Here is a 14,728-nt window from a genome sequence, read left to right on the forward strand (position 1 = left end):
TACCGCTCAGGAAGGAGACGCGTTCTGTCTCCTAGAGATGAACGTACTTTGGTGCCAAGAGTGCAAATCAATCCCAGAACAACAGCAAAGGACCTTGTGAAGATGCTGGAGGAAACAGGTACAAAAGTATCTGTATCCACAGTAAAATTAGTCCTATTTTGACATAACCTGAAAGGCTGCTCAGCAAGGAAGAAGCCACTGCTCCAAAACTGCCATCAAAAAGCCAGACTACGGTTTGCACCTGCACAGGGGGACAAAGATTGTACTTCTTGGAGAAATTTCCTCTGGTCTGATGAAACAAAAATAGCACTGTTTGGCCATAATGACCATTGTTATGTTTGGAGGAAAAGGGGGGAGAACACCATCCCAACCATGAAGCACGGGGGTGGCAGCATCATGTTGTGGGGGTGCTTTGCTGCATGAGGGACTAGTGAACTTCACAAAATAGATGGCATCATGGGGAGGGAAACTTATGTGGATATATTGAAGCAACATCTCAAGACATCAGTCAGGAAGTTAAAGCTTGGTCACAAATGGGTCTTCCAAATGGACAATGACCCCAAGCATACTTCCAAAGTTGTGGCAAAATGGCTTATGGACAACAAAGTCAAGGTATTGGAGTGGCCATCACAAAGCCCTGACCTCAATCCTATAGAAAATGTTTGGGCAGAACTGAAAAAGCGTGTGTGAGCAAGGAGGCCTACAAACCTGACTCAGTTACACCAGCTCTGTCAGGAGGAATGGGCCAAAATTCACCCAACTTATTGTGGGAAGCTTGTGGAAGACTACCTGAAATGTTTGACCCAAGTTAAACAATTTAAAGGCAATGCTACCAAATACTAATTGATTGTATGTAAACCCACTGGGAATGTCAATAAAAGCTGAAATAAATCATTTCACATTCTTAATTCCTAAGACAGGGAATTTTGACTAGGATTAAATGTCAGGAATTGTGAAAAACTGAGTTTAAATGTATTTGGCTAAGGTGTACGTAAATTTCCGACTTCAACTGTATATATTTATACAGAACAGAAATATAAACGCAACATGTAAAGTGTTTGTCCCATGTTTCATCAACTGAAATAAGAGATCCTGGAAATTTTCCATACGCACAAAAAGCTTATTTCTCTCAAATTTTGTGGACAAATTTGTTTACATCACTGTTATTGAGCATTTTAACTTTGCCAAGATACTCCATCCACCTGAAAGGTGTGTAATATCAAGAAGCTGATTAAACAGCATGATCATTACACAGGTGCACCTTGTGTTGGGGACAATAAAACGGCACTCTAAAATGTGCAGTTTTGTCACACAACACAATGCCACTGAAGTCTCAAGTTTTGAGGGAGCGCGCAATTGGCATGCTGACTGCAGGAATCTTCACCAGAGGTGTTGCCAGAGAATTGAATGTTCATTTCAATATCATAAGCCACCTCCAACAGGTTTTTTTTGCCACGCCAGCCCAGGACCTCCACATCCAATTTCTTCACCTGTGGAATCATCTGAGACCAGCCACCCGGACAGCTGATGAAACTGAGGAGTATTTCTGTTTGGATTGGCTGGGCCTGGCTCTCCAGTGGGTGGGTCTATGCCCTTCCAGGCTCACCCATGGCTGTGCCCCTGCCCAGTCATGTGAAATACTATAGATTTGGGCCTAATGAATTGATTTCAATTGACTGATTTCCTTATATGAACTATAACTCAGTAAAGCCGTTGAAATTGTTGTATTTTGCGTTTATATTTTTGTTCAGTATTAGTATATATATTTTGTGCCTAAGCCCAAGATGCAAAAAAAAAAAAAAACACATAAAATGGTGTTATTTTTTGTAATATTGAATAGTTTTATCACACCACACCAGAGAGCATCATTTTGCCACAGAGGATCAATAGTTACAAATAAATTATTGTGGATTTATTTTTTTACCACATTCACATACAGGTATCTGCCAAAATAAAGGAAACACCAACATAAAGTGTCTTAATGAAAATGGTGTTGGGCCACCAAGAGCTGTCAGAACAGCTTCAATGCGCCTTGGCATAAATTCTCCAGGTGGACCTAAACCATGCCAGGAAAATTCACATACTTTGTATCCCTCGTTTACTCAAGTGTTTCCTTTATTTTGGCAGTTACCGGTAAGCCTCCAGTCAGGAATGCTGCTCTTTGGCCAGCATGCGTGCCAAATATACAGCTTGTTGCATTGTGGCCATAGACATATAATCCATAGAAAGGTTTTATAACTTCTTACCCTGGCAATTTGACTGTTAAACTCATGGGTACTCTAGCAATGGATGCCAGTCCAGACTTGAACTGCCATCTATGGATTATATGTCTATGGTTGTTTGCGGTTGTCGTTTTGCCTTTTTGAAGATTTCAAAATACAATTGTGGGAAAAATGTACAGTTTGGAAAGCAAATCCCTACTTCTGAAAAGTCTGATCTGTCTGTAAAACCGATAGAAACACATTTTTCTCAACAACTCCCATTTTGTTTTGCGAACAGCAGCGCTGTTTATCAAAGTAGCTCATCATGAGATAGGCTATTGCCACGATGAGCGCATCGGCCATCACTGTGAGTAGCCTATGGCTTAATCTTTATCATTAGGTGAGACATTGTCCCACTGGAAATGTTATTATGTAGCCTACTGTAGGCAATGGTATATACACTATATATACAAAAGTATGTGGACACCCCTTCAAATTAGTGGATTCAGCTATATCAGCCATACCTGTTGCTGACAGGTGTATAAAATCAAGCACACAACCATGCAATCTCCATAGACAAACATTGGCAGTAGAATGGCCTTACTGAAGAGCTCAGTGACTTTCAACGTGGCACCGTCGCAGGATGCCACCTTTCCAACAAGTCGTCAAATTTCCAATAAGTTTGTCAAATGTCTGCCCTGCTAGAGCTGTCCCGGTCAACTGTAAATGCTGTTATTGTGAAGTGGAAACTACTAGGAGTAACAACGGCTCAGCCGCGAAGAGGTAGGTCACACAAGCTCACAGAACGGGACTGCCGAGTGCTGAGGTGTGTACCATGTAAAAATCGTCTTTCCTCGTTTCAAACACTCACCATCGAGTTCCAAACTGCCTCTGGAAGCAACTCAGCACAATAAGTGTTCGTCGGGAGCTTCATGAAATGGGTGTCTATGACCGAGCAGCCGCAGGTCAAGCCTAAGATCACCATGAGCAATGCCAAGCGTCGGATGGATTGGTGTAAAGCTAGCCGCCACTGTACTCTGGAGCAGTGGAAGCACATTCTCAAGAGTGGTGAATCACGCTTCACCATATGGCAGTCTGACAGGACGAATCTGGATTTGCCAGATGCCTGGAGAATGCTATCTGCCCGAATGCATAGTACCAACTGTAAAGTTTGGTGGATGAGGAATAATGGTCTGGGGCTGTTTTTCATGGTTCAGGCTAGGCCCCTTAGTTCCAGTGAAGGGAAATCTTAACGCTACAGCGTACAATGACATTCTAGACAATTCTGTGCTTCCAACTTTGTGGCAACAGTTTGGGGAAGGCCCTTTCCTGTTTCAGCATGACAATGCGAGGTCCATTCAGTAATGTTTTTTGAGATCGGTGTGGAAGTACTTGACTGGCCTGCAGAGCCCTGACCTCAACCCCATTGAACACCTTTGGGATGAATTGGAACGCCGACTGCGAGCCAGGCCTAAATCAGGCCCAACATCAGTGTCCAGCCTCACTAATGCTGTTGTGGCTGAATGGAAGCAAATCCCTGCAGCAATGTTCCAACATCGAGTGGAAAACCTTTCCAGAAGAGTGGAGGCTGTTAAAGCAGCAAACGGTGGGACCAACTCCATATTAATGCCCATGATTTTGGAATGAGATGTTTGATGAGCATCTACGTACTTTTGGACATGTAGTGTATACACTGTACAGTTGAAGTCGGAAGTTAACATACACCTTCGCCAAATACATTTAAACTCAGTTTTTCACAATTCCTGACATTTAATTCTAGTAAAAATTCCCTGTCTCAGGTCAGTTAGGATCACCATTTTATTTTAAAAATGTTAAATTTCAGAATTAGTAGAGAATGATTTATTTCAGCTTTTATTTCTTTCATCACATTCCCAGTGGGTCAGAAGTCTACATACAGTCAATTAGTATTTGGTAGCATTGCCTTTAAATTGTTTAACTTGGGTCAAATGTTTCGGGTAGCCTTCCACAATCTTCCCACAATAAGTTGAGTGAATTTTGGCCCATTCCTCCTGACAGAGATGGTGTAACTTAGTCAGGTTTCTAGGCCTCCTTGCTCGCACACGCTTTTTCAGTTCAGCCCACAAATGTTCCATAGGTTGAGGTCAGGGCTTTGTGATGGCCACTCCAATACCTTGACTTTGTTGTCCTTAAGCCATTTTGCCACAACTTTGGAAGTATGCTTGGGGTCATTGTCCATTTGGAAGACTCATTTGCAACCAAGCTTTAACTTCCTGACTGATATCTTGAGATGTTGCTTTAATATATCCACATAATTTACCCTCCCCATGATGCCATCTATTTTGTGAAGTGCTCTTGTCCCTCCTACAGCAATGCACCCACACAACATGATGCTGCCACCCCTGTGCTTCACGATAGGGATGGTGTTTTTTCGGCTTGTGAGCAGTTCTATTTTTGTTTCATCAGAGCAGAAGGCATTTCTCCAAAAAGTATGATCTTTGTCCCCATGTGCAGGTGCAAACGGTAGTCTGGCTTTTTTATGACTGTTTTGGAGCAGTGGCTTCTTCCTTGCTGAGTGGCCTTTCAGGTTATGTCGATATAGGACTCGTTTTACTGTGGATATAGAAACATTTGTACCTGTTTCCTCCAGCATCTTCACAAGGTCCTTTGCTGTTGTTCTGGGAATGATTTGCACTTTTGGCACCAAAGTACGTTAATCTCTAGGAGACAGAACGCGTCTCCTTCCTGAGCGGTATGACGGCTGCGTGGTCCCATGGTGTTTATACTTGCGTACTATTGTTTGTACAGATGAACGTGGTACCTTCAGGCATTTGGAAATTGCTCCCATGGATGAACCAGACTTGTGGAGGTCTACACATTTTTGTTCTGAAGTCTTGGCTGATTTCTTTTGATTTTCCCATGATGTCAAGCAAAGAGGCACTGAGTTTGAAGGTTGGCCTTGAAATACATCCACAGGTACACAATTCCAATTGACTCAAATTATGTCAATTAGCCTATCATAAGCATCTAAAGCCATAACATCATTTTCTGGATTTTTCCAAGCTGTTTAGAGACACAGTCAACTTAGTGCATGTAAACTTCTGACCCACTGGAATTGTGATACAGTGAATTATAAGTGAAATAATCTGTCTGTAAACAATTGTTGGAAAAATGACTTGTGTCATGCACAAAGTAGATGTCCTAACCAACTTGCCAAAACTATAGTTTGTTAACCATACGTTTGTGGAGTGGTTGAAAAATGAGTTGTAATGACTCCAACCTAAGTGTAGGTAAACTTCCGACTTCAACTGTATATATATTTCCTCCTAACATTGTACAATCTGTGTGTCGCCTTCATTGGCCTGGGCCATTGATTGTTTGAATTCAAGACCAGATTGTCCTCAGTTTGTCAGTCAGAGTAGCCACTTATTTTGGCCATTTGTGTGGTATTATGAAATATACATCTCATGTCTTCTGTCATGACAATTTATTCATTGATCCATCCCTAATGTTCATCCCTCTCACTTCTCTCCCGTTCTAAAGATCTTTGTAATAAAAATGCAAGCAGAGAAGAATTCTGTTCTCTTTTGGGGGGAGAAGAATAAACCGTCTTTTAAATGAGATCTAAGGAAGTTGGGTGGACACCGGACAGCACCACGAGATGCAGCCCAAAATCACAAGAACATCTCAAAAGATAGATGCTCAACTTGTTGAGTTGGTTTTTGGAGATTTGAGCACCAATCTTTTCGAATGTTCTTGCATTTTGGCAGTTCTATGATTTTTGACATGTTGCTTGATGTCTTGTCCAACTGTCCGACTTCCTTAGATCACGATGCATGCATTATTTACGTTGTAATGTACTGTTGTCACTCAACACTTACCCTGAATCCCCACATCAACCTCTAGTTCCCCCTCTATTCCCCCCAGTTCCAGCAGCCCACTGAGCAGTACCCCCCGCTCCGATTTGGCACCGTCCCCAACGGGAGCACCGAGGAGAACATCCGCAGCAACTACGCCAACATGCACAACTTCATGATCCGCAACAACCAGAAGGGCGTGGAGGAGGCCATCGACAACCTCAAGACTGGGTCAGTTTGTGTGTTTCCGAAGATGACATCCCCGTTCATTTCATTGCATTCAACCAGGACCATGTTCATTAGGCACCAAACGGAGGAAACATGGAGGGACTACCTAGACTTGTCCAATAAGAAACGCTACTTTTCGTTTTCCGTTGCAAAAATGTATTTTTATATACGTTTTCTGTTGTGTGCCCTAATGAACATGACCCTGCATAGCAGCCTCTTAGTAACAGTTATCTCCCCATGCAGTCCTGTCCTACTGTATGTGTGTTTATGTCTCTGCTGGGGTTTATAGTGCAAACTCTACTGTATGAATTATGCTTACATTAGATAAACACACACTTATTAGAGTAGTTGTCACAAATTGTGCGCCTCATGCCGAGGGGAGACACTTCCCCAAGACGACTTGACCACCAGAAGCTTAGTCCTCAGCCGGACTTGACGTACCGCGTTATTAAACCTCACATTCTCACTTATCATTTCACCCTCATCCCCTCTTCTCTTTCTCTCCTCCCCTCCCTCCCTCCCCGTCAGTAAACTAGATGCCTTCATCTATGATGCGGCTGTGCTAAACTACATGGCGAGGAAAGACGAGGGCTGTAAGGTGATGACCATTGGCTCGGGCAAGGTGTTTGCCACCACGGGCTACGGCATCGCCCTTCATAAGAACACCCGCTGGAAACGCCCCGTGGATTTGGCCCTCCTGCAGCTGGTGGGAGACGGTGAGGAGAGAGAAAGGAGTGTGTGGGGGAGAGGGGTTGGGGACAGGCAGGAGAAGTTGATAAATGTGCTGGCTTGTTAGCGGCGGGCTGGCAGCATCAATCTGTCTCTGCTTTTAGTGGTGGATTGAAGTGAGGGGAGGGGGGGGGGACCACTTTCCTGCAGTACCTTCTGCTTAATTCAGTTGAATGCTGTTCACATTCACGGTTTTACACTTTGTCCTGCATACTGTACATTGTACAGTAGACCTACATACTACAAGTAACTGCCAAATTAAAGGAAACACAAACATAAAGTGTCTTAATAGGGCGTTGGGGCACCACGAGTCAGAACAGCTTCAATGCACCTTGGCATAGATTCTACAAGTGTCTGGAACTCTATTGGAGGGAGGCGACACCATTCATCCTCGAGAAATTCCATAATTTGGTGTTTTATTGATGGTGGTGGAAAACACTGTATCAGGCGACACTCCAGAATCTCCCATAAGTGTTCAATTGGGTTGAAATCTGGCCTGAGATGGGTATGGCATATGGTTTACATCGTTTTCATGCTGAACAAACCATTCATTGACCACTTGTACCCTGTGGATGGGGGCATTTTCGTCCTACGGTCATGGTGGCCAAAATATTGGCAAACAATATTTGTAAGCATCACCCTAAGCATGATGGGATGTGAATTGCTTAACTCAGGAACCACACCTGTGTGGAAGCATTTGCTTTCAATAGACTCTTTGTGTCCCTCGTTTACGCAAGTGTTTCCATTATTTTGGCAGTTACGTGTATGTCTTCTGTGCAATCACCCCCCCAGAATGTTTCACAAATCCTAACATCCTAAAAGGTCTTAAAGGTTCCATATATGTGTTCTCAAGCACGGTGTCATACGTTGCGTTGCTAATTTCACAATTGGGGACTTACTTTGTTACACATCTTTATGTGACTGTCTCTCATTTGTTCCGGTTCTGTGATTAGAAGGTGGCGTTGTTCCTTCGGCTTGTGCTGAGGATGTTGGAGCTCCGTCTCAGCTCAAAGCAGCTCTACGAGGCCCTGAGTTTGGTCACGAGTAAGGGTCGAATATGAAAGGGAGCGGGGGGCTTATTGAAATGTGATGAATGGGATTAGGAGTCTGTCACAGTTTATGATCACGCAAATTAGCATCTATTGTTAAAAAAAACAACAGCAACATAATTGGCGGTGAAGTAGGGTGATTTTCGTCGTCTAGCTCTTGAATTTTTCCACTGACTTTGCGGATCGATACTTTATTGGGGGGGGGCTTACTATGACTGTGGGTGTCCCACCTTGCTATTTTAATATGAATGCAATAACTGTAAATCACTCTGGATAAGAGTATCTGCTAAATGACTAAAATGTAATCATAGAGATCACTTTAGCTCCTGACCGTGAACTCTTAGCTACACATTCTGGGAAGAATATTTCTGTTGGGTAGATTCCTTTTTATTTTATTTTATTGGAGTGGATTATGACATTCCAGTCAACATGGTTAATTCATGTTTTTCTAATCCATGTAGTTTGGGCTTTACAATTTCCAACACAGGGCAGTTGACCAAAGTTTAATATAGTTGAATGTCTCACTGTTTTAACTCTGATGACCAGGGATTTTGAAACGCACTTGAAGTAGCTACTCTTACAATGCAGGGTGCTTTAGCCGCAAGACGTGGCTGTCATTTCAATACATGTTGTCTGCTCTTCGCTGAGCACAAACTCTGGGTTTTCCTCCATTTTTTCCCCTTCACAGTGTAACAGTTGTTTTTGCTGTATGGAACTAATGGTTTGTGTTGGGACTCCTATTAGTGTCTGCTGCCTTTCATCTGTCGAGGTCACTCTTAACACGGGAGACTCTGTATCCAGGCCATTTCCGACATCCATCAAAGCTATGCGGCTTCTCTCTCTCCCCCTTTCCTCCCCCCCTCTCTCACACACACACAGGCTTACTCTCTCACATTCTCACCCCCCCCCCTTCCCCCACACACACTATTTTCTCAATTTTCAGCTTTCTTTTTTGCCATCATGCAACAGCTCTGAGCCGGACACACCCCTCTTCCTCCTGACCTCTCAACTATTACCTTCCCAGCTTCCCCCGTCCCCCTTGGGGCGGCAGCGTAGCCTAGTGGTTAGAGCGTTGGACTAGTAACCGGAAGGTTGTGAGTTCAAACCCCCGAGCTGACAAGGTACAAATCTGTTGTTCTGCCCCTGAACAGGCAGTTAACCCACTGTTCCCAGGCCGTCATTGAAAATAAGAATATGTTCTTAACTGACTTGCCTGGTTAAATAAAGGTAAAATTATTATTTTTTTTTTTAAAAGGTAGAAAACTAATGCCTGTCCCATAACAACAGCAGATAATCCCTCCTTGTAGTTTTTAAAAATGTCTCTCCCATCTCCTCTTCTCCCACCGCCAGACGAGATCGACATGCTCGAGCGCCTGTGGCTCTCGGGGATCTGTCACAACGACAAGATTGAGGTGATGAGCTCCAAGCTGGACATCGACAACATGGCGGGGGTCTTCTACATGCTGCTGGTGGCCATGGGGCTCAGTCTGCTGGTTTTCGCCTGGGAGCACCTGGTGTACTGGAAGATCAGGCAATGCCTGGGCCGTTCCGGTGGCATGGACTTCCTATTGGCTCTCAGCAGGGTGAGTTACTGACTGAGTTATAGTGATGGAAGTGATGTCCCCTGGTGGTGGTGAAAGGGAAAGGGCTTGGTGCATCAACACATCACAGGCTATGTTTAGGCAGTACTGTTCAAAAGGTAGGTCCTCGTACCTCGTTTTTAAAAGTGACCTCGTTTTCTCCAAGATTTCAGGTGACATTGTGTCTTCCTCCTCCTGCTGCGTTCTACGTCGACGTTCCGGGATATCTCCGACTGTTACTCCCGCTTTCAATTTCACCGAATGTTCATTCACGTCCATCGGATTTCTGTCCCGCTGTTAATTGCGATTTCAGTGGGATGACTCTTGATTTTCAATAAGACATATTGGTATTGAATGAATCCTCTTCAAGTAAAGGTGATAAAGCTGTTATGGTTTACACGGCTCCGCCCATTCAACACACTTAACCAATAATGGTGGCCTATCAGTCTTTCAAGGCTGTAAATGACCTGCATTTAGAACACGAGTTCCTCCTCCGCCCTCATTAGTATTTTGTGGTCAGTTGCCTCCTCTCCGAGAGTACAAAGTAGAGAGAGATTGCATAATAGAGGGACATCCGCCATCATTCATTGCACGTCACGTTTTGCGCTAGAGAGGAAAGAGAGGACAAATGATTATCTTTTAAAGAGTCAGTTCGGACTTACTGTTTGACCACTGCGCTAGGAGCTCCCGGGTGGTGGTCATTTAGAAAGATCAGTCGAACTGAAGTTTGAGTGAACCGTAATGGCAGACACTGAGGTAAGTGTATGCAGACCTCTACGGGGACACATTTCTGCCACAACTTATGTACATATGTAACCTAGTTTTACGAGACTTTACGAGACTTGCGTGACTTTCCGTGTCCATGTTCTCGTCTAGGGATACTGGGATGTGGAGTTTGCTAGCTGTATCCTAACTAGCTTCCCCTTCTATGTCTACACAGGGTATGTACAGTTGCTGCAAGTTTGAAGATGAAACCGTCTCTGGAGGCCTCCGAAACACACTTCCCCTTTATCAGAGTGTTCCCACAATGCCGCCTCCACCCCAGTCCCACATCTCAGCGGCTGTAACCTGTAACACCACTCTTGCCATGGTGCAGCAGCAGCAGAGGCATCATCACCAGCAGCATGAGCAGCAGCAGCAGCAGCAGCAGCAGCAAGCATACAGCATGTTTCCTGCTGGATCTCCTCCAACTACTGGGCACTCTGCAATGGCCCTTGGGCCATCAAACAGTCCCCTTTTGGAGGGTCCTATGCCGTGCTCCACTTTTCTGCCTCGCCATGACCGCAGATTGGCTGTGGTAGACCGCTGGAACCGTCCCAAGCCCGGCACGGACAAGCCTATTGGTGGCAGCGGTGGGATCCCAGACATGGCACAGTTTCAACAGGGCTTGCCCCCTCACTGGGCTGGGGGAGCCAGTGGAGGGGACGGTAGTCTGGATGAATACAAGCGATACTATGGCCCGATCGATCCAGAGGGCTTAGGGGCAAATGCTGACCCACAAACAGGTGGCTCTCAAACCCCCAAAATGAACCAGAGGGGGACAAAGTCCTCAGGAATGCCACGGCTACCTTCTAAAGGACCGCCCCCTGGTCACTTAATGTCCAAGCCCCCTTTACCGCTCCCCTCATCCCCACATCCACCGCCATTTTGGAGAAGAGGCAGCCTCCCGAAAAGAAAGGGCTCTGGGGGGCCTCTGTATGAGAACATCCTCCCTTTGGGGAGAAGAGGGGGAGGGCGATACGGAGTAAGGGATGGAGGTGGCAGGCGAGGCCGTCGCCCTCCCCCACTCCCATTGCCTGTCCCTGTCGCGTCCCCTGCCCTCACTACCCCTACCACTCCCTCTCACTCCGCCCTCTACACCTCCAGCTCCTGCTCCTCCACCTCATCCAGTTCATCCTCGTCCTCATCCTCCGTCTCCCCCTCACGCTCCAACTCCCCCTCATCCTCCACCATCACATACACATCGTCCCAGAGTTTTAAGTACAGGGCTGGCAGTAGGGATGTTGAGGACGTCTATGACTCTGATGAGCTGACAGAGGAGTCTAGCCTCCTGCTAGGACGGAGAAAGGGCAAATCCCGACGCATGTCCTCTCGCTCACTGCCTTGCAGTCCGCCCCCACCGCCTGTGCCACCCCGCAAGCCTCGTCTGCAGTATGAGAGAGAGAGGGCTGGGAGCCAGCTAGCCCAGCTGCAGGAGTGGTGGGCCTCCTGGGGCGAGAGAGAAAGACGCAGAGGAACAGGAACCAGGGCCGAGGGGAAGGAGGAGAAACGGCATCACAAAGAGCGAGAAAGGGAGAGAAAGAGGAGGAAGAAAGGACGGAAGAAAAAAAAGAGAGAGGAGAAGGAGAGGGAGCGGGAGCGCAAGCAGCGTAAAGTGAAGGAGAAGAAGAAGAAGAGAGAGGACAAGGCGAAGAGAAGAGACCGGGGCAAGCGGTCAGAGCACGAGGAGGGAGGTGGTGAGCAGAGAGGGCAGCTCAAAGCGATAATGCAAGAGGCCTACTCCTCCTACCCGGCCCTGAGGCGTGACTCTATGAGGAAAAAGAGTGAAGGTTCTATCAGAAGTTACGGATGGGATATTCCAAGGGAGGAAGAGAGGAGGGACAGCGAGGAAAAGGCAAGAGATGGAGAGGACACTAGAGGCAAGGAAAGGCACAGAAGTCCTTACTCTCGCCACAGGCATGCAGGTAGGCCTTCCAGTTCCAGCAAGCAGTGCCAGAGCCCCAGAAAACCCTCAACCGCTGTCAAGTTCTGGGGAGCGGGAAACCCATCGTCAGAGATTCCTTCGTCTGCATTTCTGCCACTGATCCCTCTCTCGTCCAGGCGCAGGAGTAAGGGTTCAGGTAGAGCGGCCCTGGGGAAAGAAGGGGAGACGCGCCCCCTGTTGGCCAGGAACGAGAGAGTGGAGGTTCACTCCAAAGAGGGTCTGTGGTTTCACGAGTGGGACTCCGAAGATGCGGATGAAGATTCCGAGGAGGAAAGGAGAAAAGTGGAGCAAGAGAAGAGACACGAAAGAAGACGAAGGACCGCATCAGAGTCCGAAAGGGAAAGTGATAAGATGGTGGGCATCTACTCAGACGATGACGGCTCCTCGGGAGAATTTGGAAAGTTCGAAAGGTACTGGGAGGGTCATGAGGGTAGAGCGGTTGGGGGAATAGGAGGGGGAGGCTGGTTTTTCGGCACTTATCCCGCCAGAGAAAAAGCCGGCAGCATAAACAGTAGGGATGGCTCGTTATTGGGCCGTGGGGAGGGATGGGGCGGAGCAGGGGGAGTAGGGGAAGGTGGCTGGGGATCAGGGAGGATAGGTGGTACACAGTGGCCTCCACCTCCATTGACACCACCAGCTCCTCGAAGATACTGGTCCGTGGACAAGCTTCCCGTGAAGGAGGAGAAGAAAGAGAGACGGAAGGACAAGGACAAAGGGCGAGGTGATGTGGCTTGCAACTGCCAATCTGCCCTCGAACATCAACACGCTCACTCTAAATTGGCCAAGGTGAGCTCCCCTAGCCAGGAGGAACTATTTCTACACTGTCAAAGCTTTGTGACCAGCGCCAATTCCAAACGGCATTCCTTCAAACCCGACCGGACCCAGAATCAACCCAAATCGGGAAGCCAGTCCAACCTCAGCATCCAGCGGACAGACCGCATTCGGCAGCCTTCTACATCGCAGGTCCTCATCCCCTCCCTCCCTCCAGCAACACTCCCAGCCCTTCCTGCCCCTCCCTCCTCATCCCATCCCATCCACATCCCTCCTCCGAACTCCTCCTCTTCGGTCTCGTCTCCCTCTGTAGTATCCTCCACCCCAGGCGCCCCCCAGCCGTCTTCTATGGCTTCTGCGAGTGCCAAAGTCCTGTACCAGAGACTGCGCTCAGTGCCTCCGCCCCAAAGGTTACAGTCACCTCACCTGCCCCTCAAGGCCAAGAGCCTCTGCTCACGGAGGGGGTCTGCACACTTCTCCAGTGTGGAGAGCGAGGTGTGAGGCGAATCATAGACACCTACCTGGGTGGGAAACACCGACCTATTCAGACAACCTTGGGTCATGACTGTTTGGCCACCGCAGTTTTGTATCTCGGCCCCCTGTAACTCTTTTGCACAACCCCCATTGTCCAGTCAAAGGGAGTGCACAGTAATGTCATGTTTACTGGGGCTCTCTTCATTCTGGTCAGAGTATCTGTGAGACTACATGTATTGTTGGTGAACTGAAATTGGTGTCAGAAGTGGGATCTCCCGAAATGGGGCCGTCCTCCTGACACGGCGGCGTCTTTGGGTCTTGAAGTGAAGTGGTTGTCATTGTTCAGTTATATTTGTTCACGAGGGCTCAGGTACTCGTTCATAGGCCTCCCTACTGAGGCCTCCAATGCAGGAACATTTGACTCACGTCCCTGAAACATGAACCTCCAGCGTTCCTTTACCAATCGGTTTCCACCTCACAGGCCTGTGAGATCTGAGGGTCATAGTTGTGTATGTTCTATGTGTCACGTTTAGGGAGAATAGAATAGTAGCTAGCTCTCTCGGTTTTCTCCATTCCACCCTCTCAAACTCACATTTGATGTTCTGTGTCTGTGTTTTACCGTGTTTGTATTCTTGACAACAGGGTAAGTCGACTGTGACTGATCTTATACTGTGCCAAACTTCAGTGGAGCTTACATACAATGCTGTTTCCTTGACACCACAGGTACTCCCCCATTCATGACCCTCTTGAGCAATACATTACCTGCAGACCAACAGTTCATGCATTTTATATTTTAAAAGGTTATTTTACTATAGTGTTATTATAATATGAGACAAATGTTTTAATTTTGACAAAATGTGAGCACTGTGCTGTACTATATTGGGTACAAGCAAAATGTTTTCAACTACCTAACATCATTGGCAGCCCCCCATAAGACAGAATGTAGCCTTGACCTAGTCTGCTGCAACTATGAAGACACTATAAGATTGTAGCATTTGGGGGGGGGCTAGATGGAATTGTTGGACATGTGGCCTCACAGGTGACCAGGATTCATTCTGTGTCCCAGTAATGATGTCACCACGATAGGTGCCTGAATGATGCTACCAGAGATGCGTTTGAAAGTCCGTAATCACGAGCTAGCTTGCTCGTAGCAATT

General features: G+C 46.8%; 1 protein-coding gene across 2 annotated transcripts in view; it reads left to right on the forward strand.

The window, feature by feature from the left end:
* Positions 1-14,496, forward strand: part of LOC118398943 (glutamate receptor ionotropic, NMDA 2D) — a 70,896-nt gene extending 56,400 nt beyond the window's left edge. For both annotated transcript variants that reach the window (XM_052471989.1, XM_052471990.1), the window contains 4 exons: positions 6,108-6,268; positions 6,794-6,981; positions 9,394-9,626; positions 10,564-14,496. In XM_052471989.1, coding sequence (XP_052327949.1) covers positions 6,108-6,268; positions 6,794-6,981; positions 9,394-9,626; positions 10,564-13,599 — 3,618 coding nt within the window. In that variant the 3' untranslated portion in view covers positions 13,600-14,496. The remainder of the gene's footprint in view (positions 1-6,107; positions 6,269-6,793; positions 6,982-9,393; positions 9,627-10,563) is intronic.
* Positions 14,497-14,728: the final 232 nt, after the last annotated feature.

Source organism: Oncorhynchus keta, chromosome 20, assembly GCF_023373465.1.
Source record: "Oncorhynchus keta strain PuntledgeMale-10-30-2019 chromosome 20, Oket_V2, whole genome shotgun sequence".
Taxonomy (NCBI): domain Eukaryota; kingdom Metazoa; phylum Chordata; class Actinopteri; order Salmoniformes; family Salmonidae; genus Oncorhynchus; species Oncorhynchus keta.